General features: G+C 43.9%; 1 protein-coding gene across 1 annotated transcript in view; it reads left to right on the top strand.

The window, feature by feature from the left end:
* Positions 1-704: 704 nt before the first annotated feature.
* The window catches only part of CDK5RAP2 (CDK5 regulatory subunit associated protein 2), a 96,389-nt gene continuing 83,801 nt past the window's right edge, over positions 705-13,292 (top strand). Inside the window, exons 1-4 of the mRNA XM_067542147.1 lie at positions 705-1,122; positions 1,655-1,716; positions 7,631-7,698; positions 12,568-12,678. Of these exons, the coding sequence (XP_067398248.1) occupies positions 1,070-1,122; positions 1,655-1,716; positions 7,631-7,698; positions 12,568-12,678 (294 nt within the window). The 5' untranslated portion in view covers positions 705-1,069. The remainder of the gene's footprint in view (positions 1,123-1,654; positions 1,717-7,630; positions 7,699-12,567; positions 12,679-13,292) is intronic.

Consider the following 13,292-nt stretch of genomic DNA (forward strand, 5'->3'; position numbering starts at 1 on the left):
TCACATTTGTTCCTTTTGGCCTTTTACATTAGTGAATCTACTTACCTATCTACCTATAATACCTGTTTAAATATATACCCTGCATTGCAATACTTGAGTGTCTGGTGTTACGTGTTTTGAATTTAGCTGGGTATAATAGTTTCAAGTTTTTCTAAATCGGTTCCCAGCCAAGGCATGATGGTATTCTACTGTGTCTAGTCTCCCAGGTCCATGTACCCAATTTCGGTGGACTTAAAGGATATGTCCTAACTCTTCTTATGGCAGGTACTAATGCGCTATGGGCTTGACTGTACTATTAAATATGAGGAGACTATTGCAGTGTGATGGGGTGGCCACCTGTGTATCCTGCAAAAATAAGGTGGATCCCTTAGAATCCAGTGCATGTGGGAGGAGAGGGGGGCTGGGTGACACATTTAGGGCCTCATTTTTCAGAGGTACTGATCATCTACAGCTCCCCTTCCCTTTGGTCAAGAGTTGAGAGGGCACAACAACCGTGAAAAACCAGGCCCAAGTTCTGTGCTGCATACTGGCCATGGCCAACTGCAGGGCCTGCTGTGTAAGGGTGGGGTGTCCTACCCCAAGTGTGCCCTGACTAAAAATGGCGGCTTTCCATGCTTCCCTGGCTGCCCCATTGTGCCCTGACTAAAGATGGCGCCTGGCCACGCCCTGTATCCGTTCTCTATTAAAGATGGCGGCTGCTCACACGTCTCCTTTCTTTGCCCTCACTCAAAATGGCGACTGCCCACATTCACTACCCTCTTTGTTCTTAATCCTGAACGGGGCTGCCCGTGTTCACTACACGGCCTGCACTCAGTCAAGATGGCGTCTGCCCACACAAACCTAGCCTGTGCCCTCATCAAAGATGGCGCCGCCGCTATAGATTTCTATGGTGCCCTTACTCCGGGCCCTCCCAGAGCGGCCTCAGTCGCTTCACAGTCGGATACACAAGATGGCGTAAGCGGCTGCGGCCGTTTGAATTCCAACGAAGCCGCCAAAGCCAAACTCGGACGATAACAACCAGAGTCGCCGGCGCCGCCGCCGGAGGGACCCTGCGGGGCTTGGAGCCGCCATGGACTCGCTGCCGGGGGAGGATCCATCCCTGCCCGTGGCGTTCAGCGGCAGGTAGGAGCAGAGCGGGACCGTTATCTCTGGGGGTGACCCCGGGTCTGGCGAGGGGGAGCAGGCCCGCGCGGGATGAACGCCCCCATCCCCAGGGGCTGGCCTGGGGGAGGGGCCGGCGCACTCGCGATTAAATGTTAATCCCCCCCTCGGGTCTGGCGGGGGCGCTCGGGATTCCCCCCCTCAAATCTGGCGCGGGGGTGGGGGCAGGGCAGCGCGGGATTCCCTGAAGATGATACGGGCCGGGCTGCTCATGCCCTGGCTCTGACACTGGCGGGGAGGTGGCCGTTGCTGGGGTCTCACACCTCCCTGGGCGGACGGGAGCCTGCTTAGCGCTGCCGATCTTGTCGGGTTTGACACCGGGGACGGGCTGCCAGGCTGCTCCGTGGGTCCGGTCCACTCCCCTCCCTCCGCGCTTCTGTCACGTAGTGTGTGGAGGAGGGAGACTAGAAATCCTGATGGAGGAGGGACGGGCTTTCTGCGGGGTTTCTAAACGGGCCCGCACTGAAACGCCTCTGGTCTCTTTCTTTCTTAGCGTCAGTGTTTCCCAACCGCCAGATACTGTCTCCAGAGATGAGTCTCGCATTGGCAGTGGAGGTAAGGGCAGCTAACACGTGGTGCTGAAAAGGAAGTGGGCAGTTAATACTAGACTCCCGCTGAAATGCTAATTTTAGGAGGCAGCAAACTTAGGTTTTAAAGATAAAAATCTTATTTGCAGGAACATATAATCTACAGCAGCCAAACTTGTTCTTACAGCCTTGAAGACCAATGGAATCATAGAAGGGTTGGCAGGGACCTCAGGAGGTCATCTAGTCCAATCCTCTGCTCAAAGCAGGACCAAGCCCAACTAAATTATCCCATATAGAAACATTTCAGTAATGTCCTAGAAATATTACAGCTTATTTGCAATAACAGCTTATTTTTCCAAACCTTAAACATCCCCACAGCATTTGCAATCCAAACATTGTAGCACTGAGAGTCTGAAAGTGAAACTGACTACAAAGTGAAACTGAATTAATTACCCTGCTGGTAGAAATGTCAAAAGTTACAGAGCATAAATATTGAAATGTAAACACGATTTTTAAAATCCTATTCACTTTCAATAGATGTTAGTAACAGCGATAAAGAAATTTTTTTATTTGCAACATGTGATTTTTATAAGTTGAATGTCCCTTTAAGAAAACCAACAGACCTTATAAATTCAAGCTACTGCTTCAGAAACTGATATCAGTCCAAGATACTACCATATTAAGTTTCTGTTGTCATTAAGATTCTGATCCTGCAAGAAACTCTGCAGCCTTTAGAATCAGTCCCTAAACTTCTTGTACTAATCATCAGAGAAGATGATGTTGGTTCACTTAGTGCTTTGTCTTAGGGATATCACATGAAAGTCTTTCACCAGACTTTAAGCATTTCCATCAAGTATTTCTGAACTGTATTGAGCAGGGATAGTAATTCAGCATGTTTTGCTTTATGGTGGATCTTGTGGCTGCATGTTCATTTTACTACAGGCTTGAGAGAAGATACAGCCCGAAACGTTTATTTTGAAGTAACACAGATGCATTTCATTATTTTGAAAACTAATAATGCATAATTATAGCAATTTTTTGGGTTCTGGTAGCCAGTTTTCTGGCCTTGTATTTTGAATGTTATTCTGCCAGCTATCCTTTTGTGTATTTAGCCAAATATATTGTAGAGTGAATTTCAACTAACTTCTGCCATGCAGTAGTGGAAGCAATTTACATATACCTTCTCTGGAAGAATATTTATTATGAAAACAAGCAATTATAGGAAATATACCAACATAGCAGTATGGCTGTGATCCTGGTATTGTAGGTGCTTTACTGTTACACTTATGAAATAAACAGCAGGATCTTATGCAGGGGATAAGGCAGTATCCTGCATTTATTACGAATACAAAAAAAGAAACACAGTTTAAAAAGCAATTGCCTAAAACACACACTCTCTCTCTCTCTCTCACACACACACACAGTTCTGCAGGAGGGATATAATTACCAGTCCCTTGTTGCCAGAGTTGAATCACTGGCCAGGTAATTCAGACACGAGGGTGGAGTCAGGCTTTGTCAGTTGCGACACGATGCTCCTTGGGATTTGCAGAACGAACCCAAAGTCCAGGTTTCTTCTCTCCATTTTTATACTTATCCATCCCCATTCGGGTCTATGGATTTTGTCATGTCAGATAGTCTCCTTGTTTGATGTAATCATCAATTACATTTGAAATTGCAAGTGTGACAGCTTTCTTATTATTCTTTCATTCCTGTTTCACACTTTGTTTTGTTCCTGTCCTTGGGTGTTAACTCCCCTGTTTTTTCCAGGGTTATTTTGATCTTCGGCCATCCAGGCTGTAAAAGTTCTTTAAACAAAAGCATCTTCTCTCCCTCTTGCCCCTGAAGGCTGAGAACCACTATCTCAGCAATTATTTTCTGCTGTCTTATCTCAGCAGACTCAAACTGCATTCATTCCTCATTCATATTCACTAAAAATCATTATATTTTTATTTCATTACATTAGTACATTATCTTATACTTACTTATTAACGTAATAAAATCCTTATACCTAAACCAATTTTGTTAATACCAATTTTACTAAAAGAAAATAAAAGAAATCTTATTTACCCTCTCATTGCCCCATGATTTACACATCAACCACATTCCTGATATGCATTGGGCACTTTCCTTCATTTGTAAACTAACATAATTAATTTCAAAACATTCCTTCGTAGATGTTCGCAAGCAGGGCCCCAATGTGTCATAAATGTTAAATCACAAATGTTTAGTCAGGATGTTCCCACTCATATATTCAAGCAGTCAATTATCATAGTGGAGCCTGGGATGGCATGAACAAACAATCAAGTGTCCAGAACATCCCTATCCATAATGCCTAGTTTTATTCTTTCTCAGTGTGAGGATTAACCCTTAAGCTTCAAATAGTATCCATAGTCCGGGCCTGCTCTGGTCCAGGCCCAAATCACAGTGCTGGGGCCTACACTATGAACTATGTATCTCATCAGGTTAATCAAATATTCAACATTTGAAGCCTTCTGGTTGGCATTCCTGGGAATATTGAAAGTCTGTTTAGTGTATATAGAATTACTGTATAACCTTAGATGTACAGTAGAACCTCAGTTATGAACACGAGAGATATGAACTGACTGGTCAACCACACACCTCATTTGGAACCGGAAATACACAGTCAGGCAGCAGAGACAAAAATAAAAGCAAATATTGTACACTACTGTACAATTAAATATAAACTACTAAAAAAAGGGAAAGTTTTAAAAAAAAGATTTGACAAGGTGAGGAGACTGTTTCTGTGCTTGTTTCATTTAAATTAAGATGGTTAAAAGCAGCATTTTTCTTCTGCATTGTAAAGCTTCAAAATTGTATAAGTCAGTGTTCAGTTGTAAACTTTTGAAAGAACAACCATAAGGTTTTGTTCAGAGTTACAAACACTTAAGAGTTACAGACAATTCCTTGATTCCTGAGGTGTTCATAACTCTAAGGTTCTACTGTACTTATTTAAATATTTTCTCTAAATTGTCACAACTCTGACCTTGGTACTTCAACCTTCTTTTCCTTATTCTTTCAATTCTACCTTTTCCATATATTTAATATGATGTTACATTTGTGTAGTAGTTGGCTTCTTGAAATCTTTTACCTAGAATTTCCCCCCCCCCCTCGGGCCCCCTTTTAAAGTTTGTTTGTTCACAGTAACCATAGTGCAGCATTTACATCCCTTAATCAATTTGGGCTCTTGCAGAATGAGTACGTGGGAGGGAAACATTTTTATTATTTTTAATAATATACATAGATAAGTAGTTAATATTTCTTTGCTACATCTTCCATGTATGCAAGTCTTGGTCTTATGTGGCACAATGCTGTGCAGTGATGACCACCCTCTACTTGCGTTGATTTAAATAGGTGTTGCAGGTGCTTAGCACTTTATACAATGATGCTTATGATACATTTTGTTTGGATTTCCTTGTTCTTCTTCGAGTGATTGCTCATGTCCATTCTACTATAGGTGAGTGTACGCCACTGTGTACGGTTCCTGGAACTTTTTTCCTCTTAGCAGATCCCTTAGGGCTGGCTCTGGTGCCCCCTGGAGTCCCGCGCACATGCCGCGGTATATGAGGCACTGCCGGCCCTACACCCCCTCAGTTCCTTCTTTCCGTCCGTGATGGTTGTTGGAACTAGCCTTGCTCTCTGCAAGTAGTATTCCCCTTGTTTGAACTGTTGTTATTCTAAGTAGTTTAGTTAGTTTTAAGTAGTTAAGTGTTATTAAGTGTAGTTAGATAAGTAAGTCCCTTCGGGGACTTAGAGTGACCAGCTATGCCCCGGTAGCTGGGATTTAAGCTGTGCGCCTCCTGTGGAAAGGCTTTCCCGCTCAGCAACCCCCACGATCGGTGCCTTGAGTACTTGGGGGAAGAGCACAGAAAAGACAAATGCAAGATCTGCAGGGCTTTTAGACTGCGGATTCAGAAGGACCGAGAGATCTGGTTAAAAGCCCTGTTCATGGAGGCAGCGCTCCGCCAGGCGTCCGAGCCGGCCCGCTCCACTTCGGCACCGAGCGTCACCTCGGTGCAGAGTGCACCGCTGGCACCGGCCTTGACTTGGCACTGAGCCACATCCCCGGTGCCGAAAAAGAAGAAACCGTGCATGGAGCGCGGACGCTCCCTTGCGCTGTCGGTACGGGTAGGGTCAAGTGCGGAGATGCATCAAGCTCGGCCTGTCGCGTCTTCTCCGGTGCCTGCATCTCCGCCGAGGGAGTCTCCCCTGACTCCTGGAAGTGGAGAGTGCCCATGCCAATGCCATCGACACCGGAGGCTTTTCAGGCTGCAAGAGCCTTGTTGGCCTTGCCTACGCCACCTCCGCCGAGGGAGAAGGGGCCAGTGTCCCGGGGCAAGCCTGCGTTGGGTCCCCCCGAAGGGTGGTGGAGATCCCTGGTACAGGGAGGAAGATCTCCCGCCGGAAGGCCACTGCAGGTAGAGCGAGGACGCTCCCCCAGCAGTCGCTTCAGGTCAGCGTCGGAGAGCTGGCCTGCTTCAACTCAGGACGAGGAGTCTCCCTCTTGGTGCCGATGTCGGTCCCCGGCACCGGAGGCAGCGCGGGCCAAGATGCAGCACCAGTCGAGGTCTGCCAGGCGAAGCTCGGACAGCTCCCGGTCCAGACTTCAGGCACCGAGAAGTTCGCCCGCACCGAGGCGGTGCAGAACCCAGTTGCTGTCGGAGGACTCGGCACCGCGCAGTCCACGACGCGGAACCCGGTCGCCGGAGTCCGGCTTGGCACTGCAGAGTTCAAAGCTGTGCCAGTCTCGGTCACCGAAGGGCAAGTGGCACCACAAGTCATCTGAGACGGCGCTCCGGTACAGAGAGCTCTTCAGAGCACGCCACCATCCGTCAGCACTGCTCATGGCAACTGAGGCGCTCCTTGTTGTCCTCCAGGTCGGAGGCGTCAAGAGGACGGTCTCCGGCACGGAAGGGCACCTGGGACTGAGGACGTGCACAGCACCGCCAGTCCAGTGGTGCAGGGTCCCACAGGGGGGACGGTTGTCGGGACAGCCGACACCCCCACAAAGCATCACAGCAGGTGGGGCAGTTAGCCCCAGTTTGGCCCCAGGGTCAATGGCCGCTACAATGGCCTTATTGGGCCCCATGGGGCATCCAGATGGGACTGGGGCCCCAATCCATCCTGTCATCAGGAGTTCAGTCTGTGCCTCTGGCGCAGGAGAAGGCCTGTAGACACCACTCCTCAGACGAGGAGTCTGACCCCATGGAGGGACCCTCTACGGGTGCATCCCTTCATCAGGTGGGAGAACACCTGCAGGACGCGCCTCGGTAGTCCTTTTCCTCCTCACCGCATGAGGCAGTCTCCCAGGACCATATGGCGCCACTGGAGGATTTCAGGGCGCACCAGGGGCTGCTCAAGAGGGTGGCCTCTAACCTGGAGCTGGAGGTGAAGGAGTTAGAGGTATTGCTTGTTAGTCACCTATAGCGGAATGGATGTGAGCAATCACTTGAAGAAGAAAACAAGATGTCTTCAAGATGTGTTGCTCATGTCCATTCCACAACCCACCCCCGTCCCTGCTGCCGGAGTTGGCAGAAAGAAGGGACTGAGGGGATGTAGGGCCAGCAGTGTCTCATATACTGCGGCATGTGCGCGGGACTCCAGGGGGCACCAGAGCCAGCCCTACGGGATCTGCTAAGGGGAAAGAGTTCTGGGAACCATGCACGATGGCGTGCACTCACCTATAGTGGAATGGACGTGAGCAGCACGTCTCGAAGAACAGCAGTTACTGGTAAGTAATCTTGTTTTCTTGTCACAATAACTCATTCGGTCCATAAGGTAAAAAGGGTATGAAAATGCAAAGGTGTTTAATGCTTTTAATGCATTCAGACTATTAAAATAAGCGTTTGCCTCTTCCAAATAAAATGGTAACTTTGCATCCTCTGGTATTTGAATCTATTTTAATTGTTTTCTCAAATGTCTAGCGCTACTGGACGTAGCGGAAGATACAGTTTCACCAACCAGAGCTCGTACCATGAAGGATTATGAAAATGTAAGTACATTTGTAATGTAAAAGTTAGTGACAGAGTTGGTTATTAAATCATCAAATTTACTAGTCAAATGTGTTTGTAACACAAATAAGGAAATGCATTTTTGGCTTAACGGGCAATGTTATTTTAACTGATAGAATATATGGAACAGAATTGTACTGTTGTCTGATTCAGTTTGGAAAACTTGTTACTGGAGCTTGTTTGGACTATCATTAACATTTTTGTGAAATTGTGGGGGTGGGGGAGATTGCTACTTTCCAAAACATTAGGGATTTCAACTGAATACATTATTTAGCAGTTTTAACTGGCTATTTCTGACCTCTAAATGGTTGTAACATAACTGAGCCATCAGCTATGTTATAGGATCTTCCTGGTATCCAAAAGATATACACTAAAAAGTAATGAAGTCTTATGATTTTAAAATGTGTAACTTGATAAAAACTCAGCCTTGTTTGTTGGCATTTTGTGTTAAAACTTCTTCAATCAAAGTTCTCTCAAATCTCTAATGTCTATAAAAGGCAGCTTTCATACAGAGGGGTGTTGTGGCCTGCTATGCCTGTCTTTTAAGATGTAATTGCATTGCTGCAATTTTTAGTGTGGCTCTGTAGTTGCTCATAGGTTTTGTAGCATTGTTATGGCTGAGTATTTATCGCCATTCTAAATCCTTCTTTCAGATTTGTGTAGCTTTCTCATGTTCTTCTGAGAAGTTCACGTGTTTGATGAGAGTCCAAAGATGAATTGTTTTGTAAAGTCTGGCTCTCTTTTTGATCTATCGACTATCAGATGGGGTAGGAATAGCCTGTTTAAAACAACTGTTAACTGTTTTCAGATCAGCTTAACATTTTAAACACGGCATGTTGCTAGACAGTGAGGAATAGTCACTTTGCTAAATTTGGGATGGGTTTGTAATTTTAAAGATTCAGATTTTCCATGCTGTAGGAGAGTTGGAAAACTCCGTGAGGTTCCCAGTGTGGAGTCTCTCCCAGCTTGTTCCATGAAAGGAAAAGAGGGATAGGTTATGTTTCCCTCCCTGCAGAATAGGCACAGGATTTGCATCCTTTCCTCCTCCCTGTGGTTCAGACCCTCTCAAGGTCCTCATGGATGTTGGGTTATACTAAGAGGCTAGGGCCATCTCTGCATGGGCCTCCATGCTGACTCCAGGTACCCCCTCCCTAGAGTCCTTTCTCTCCTCCCAGTTCCCTGGCTGCTACAGGCCTTGTCTAGACTAAGATTTGAAAGTGTGATGTTCTCATCACACTTTAAATCCTAGTTTAGGCACAGCTATGGATGATACTTGGTGTTGCTGCTTCCCAGGATGTCCCTGACAGCCTGAGAGAGGGAGGACAGAATAGAAGAAGAATTCTACTCCATGGGAGTAGAATTAGACCAGTACTGAGTGTATTTGAAAACATTATCCTTAATACAGAACTGAGCTGCAGATGTGAGGAACGTAGGACTAGGAACATGTTCCACTAACATAACTTACGTTCTTGTATTCTTAACTTCAGTATCTTTGTTTGCTGAGCCATTTAAAATACTGGCAATGTGAAATAATCTGCTGGTGGTTTAAACAATTGAGTGGTGAACATTGTTTGTATGATTCATACATATAGTTAAACCAAACTCAGTGGGACTGCTTCAGGTTTGGGCCCCCGGGGTGCAATTTTGCATTCGTCACTTATATGAGAAGTCCTTGATTTCTGCAACCACTGCGAAAAAGGGTTTCATGATTGGGCCATCATTCAGTAACTTCGTATGCTCATAGGGCAGTGGCTCTCAACCTTTTCAGACTACTGTACCCCTTTCAGGAGTCTGATTTGTCTTGAGTACCCCCCAAGTTTCACTTTACTTAAAAACTACTTGCTTACAAAATCAGACACAAAAATACAAAAGTGTCATAGCACACTATTACTGAAAAATTGCTTACTTCCTCATTTTTACCATAGAATTATAACATAAATCAATTGGATATAAATGTTGCTTTTACATTTTAGTGTGTGTGTGTGTGTATATATTATAACGGTATAAACAAGTCGTATGAAATTTTAATTTTATACTAACTTCATCAGTGCTTTTTATGTAGCCTGTTGTAAAACTAGGGAAATATCTAGATGAGTTGATGTACTCCCTCAAAGACTTCTACCCCAGGGATACATGAACCATGATTGAGAACCACTGCTCTAGGGCTTGGTCTTCACACAAAGTTGCATTGGTTTAACTAAGGTGCGATTTTGCGCTGATTTAGTTAAACTGTTGCAACTTTGTGTGAATACTTAAATTGGTTTGTGTATTGCACTGTTCTAACTCAACTGGTGCAACACCACACCTTAGTTAAATCCGTGGAACGTGTGCGTACACAAGACTTAGCTCTGCCACTCTTCATGATCATTCATTTTGCTTTTTAGTACTGTGGAGTGAATACTTCCAAAGTCTGATAAATTAGATAGCCTTCCTTATGTTGCAGGCTTGTGTCCTGATCCTGTAAACTCAAGCTTCCTTGTGGAAATAGTGATGAGGTTACTCACCGAGCAAGAACACCTCAGCCTAGAGGAAGAGAATGCATTTTTGGGCTCTGAGTTAATTATTTTTTGGGGAAAAAACTCTTTAACTTTCACAGGCCAATCTTTTTAAAAAAATTGTATTGCTAATAATGTTTACAAACTGCACAACACTGTCATTCTAGAGAACCGTATATAAATATTTTATTAGTAGCTCAGTTACATATTAGGTTTCTTTATCCAAAAAGTATCTGGCAGGAGGCACTTGTTTTATTTGAATGAATGTTTCATGCTTTGTCTCTTAAAAAATTTAAACGGAGTCTTTCTCTTTAATGAAATCATTAACTAATTTGCCTTCTTCCTACTGGGAAAGTTAAGTCACAATTGTTGAAGGTCATATGTACAAGATGACTTTTTGAATACCCCGTGTGCATTTATATGCAAACAGTTGTACTATAAAATATGTGACTGTGTAGGATAAAGCTTTTATTGGCATTTGATTGGGCAAAGCCTTATACACTTGTGGGTTTGCCTCGAGATTAATGGAGAGACATCGCAAGCTTTTGTCAATAAAACCTTTATACTTCACCACACTTTCATATGTTTTGTTCAAGTTGTCTTTTTATAGAAAAAAGCTACTTTTAGGTTTAAAACCTTTTTTGTATCCTTTTGTCTGTAAAGCCAGGCTGCTTTAATACTTGGTTTGTAAGCTCTTTGGGGCAGGAGCATTCCCTTCCGGTCTGCAAAATGTCATGCTAAAATTATGTATTGTATTTAAAAAGCTCTTTTATAACTGGTCTTTCCTTAAGAGCCAGTGTCTCATGGCCTTGGGGGGAACTGTATCCATTAGAAGGGGTGTGGGCAGAATAGATTCCTACCAGTCCATTGGTAGGCAGAAAGCAGGTGATTATAGCATAGAAAGGGTCCAGATATCGGCCCTTATCCAGTCCCAAATCATAGCAAGTGTATTACCTCTTCTGGATCTTGTGCCAGTGTGATTTTTTGGGGGGGGGGGTAGGGGGGGGGATGAGCGGAAGATGGGCAGGAGGAATTCCACATAATAAGAGTACACTTATTAAGTTTGTGGATGATACCAAGTTGGGAGGGGTTGCAAGTGCTTTGGAAGACAGGATTATAACTCTGAATCATCTGGACAAACTGGAGAATTGGTCTGAGGTAAATAGGATGAAATTCAGTAAGGACGAATGCAAAGTACTCCACTTAGGAAGGAACAATCAGTTGCACACGTACAAAATGGGAAAGGACTGCCAAGGAAGGAGTACTGCGGAAAGGGATTTGGGGGTCATAGTGGACCACAAGCTAAATATGAGCCAACAGTGTAATGCTGTTGCAAAAAAAGCGAACATGATTCTGGGATGTATTAGCAGGAGTGTTGTAAGTAAGACACGAGTAGTAATTCTTCCACTGTACTCCGCACTGATTAGGCCTCAACTGGAATATTGTGTCCAGTTCTGGGCGCCACGTTTCAGGAAAGATGTGACAAATTGGAGAAAGTCCAGAGAAGAGCAACAAAAATGATTAAAGGTCTAGAAAACATGACCTATGAGGCAAGACTGAAAGAAGTGAGTTTGTTTAGCCTGGAGAAGAGAAGACTGAGAGGGGACATGATGTAGCTTTCAAGGGCATAAAAGGTTGTTACAAGGAGGAGGGAGGAAAAATTGTTCTTTTAACCTCTGAGGACAGGACAAGAAGCAATGGGCTTAAACTGCAGCAAGGGAGGTTTAGGTTGGACGTTAGGAAAAACTTCCTAACTTCGGGGTGGTTAATGACTGGAATAAATTGCTTAAGGAGGTTGTGGAATCTCTATCATTGGAGATTTTTAAGAGCAGGTTAGACAAACACCTGTCAGGGATTGTCTAGATGTTACTTAGTCCTGCCACGAGTGTAGGGGGACTGGACTAGATGACCGCTCGAGGTCCCTTCCAGCTCTATGATTCCATAGTGGAGGAGAGGGAAAAGGTGGTAGTCTCTCTCTCTTTGGGTGTATGTAAGGAGTGAAGCAGCTGATTTGAAAGCTGTTCAGAGGTTTAGAATGTCAGAAGTAGCCTAAGGGTGAATAATTAAGGGCCACTATGCATGTGAGATGGTTCCATGATTCTGGTGTACTTGCAGCATATTAATTTATTACTTTTGACTTGGATGGGGTCCAGGTGACTATCCACTTCCATTGATGGATGGCTTTTTAAGTAGGGCCTTTTTTTAACCATGTTTCACTTCTTCATGGTCTGTTAATTTGTGATCTGTATTACCTTTTATTTGTCTTTTGCACTGTCAGGAACAAAAGCAAATACAATATTTAACTTGATTTGTTTTGAAACGTGGCATAGTTTACTTATTTGTCATCTTTAACAGCAAATAACTGACCTGAAGAAAGAAAATTTCAATCTAAAACTTCGAATATATTTTCTGGAGGAGCGAATGCAGCAGAAATTTGATGGTCCCACTGAAGACATCTACAAAATTGTAGGTATTTAAAATCATTGCAAGTAATTGTGTATCTTTCCAAACAGTTTCTACTGTCTGAAAATTCCCAAACTGTTTGATATTCATCCTTTGTTGGGAATGTCAGTATTGCCAGTTCTCTTCACTTCAGTCTAATTATATGCAATAATAAAGGGATTAAAGTGACCTTTATTCAATGTGAAAGATTAATTTAAATTTTTCTGTACTAGCTAACAAACAGTTAAATTATTAGAACAATAAATCACTGCTTCCTTCTTCTCTGCAATCTTAATTTAAATTACTTGTTCTTGTGGTTATTGGATTCTTCTCATTCGGTTATATCACTGATGGCTAGTGTTCACAGTGTAATCCTTCAGACCAGTCATAGCAGGAAGAAGATGAAAGTTTGTCAGCTACCTGATACTTACACCTTCTTGCACCTTCTGAATATTAGTTATTTTTCCTGCTACACTACTTAATAAATGAGTACATCAATGTCAGCATCTGTGGGCCAAATTCAACGATGATATATTTCAAGCAAGTAGGTATGAGTCTCAAGTAGTCATGAGATATAAATTATAGGCTAAGGGACATGGAAGAAGGAATAAATTACTATGACTAATAGATTGCTTCTG

This window comes from Emydura macquarii, unplaced genomic scaffold (assembly GCF_026122565.2).
Source record: "Emydura macquarii macquarii isolate MOO-44397 ecotype Brisbane River unplaced genomic scaffold, CSIRO-AGI_Emac_v2 contig_691, whole genome shotgun sequence".
NCBI classification, from domain to species: Eukaryota; Metazoa; Chordata; order Testudines; family Chelidae; genus Emydura; species Emydura macquarii.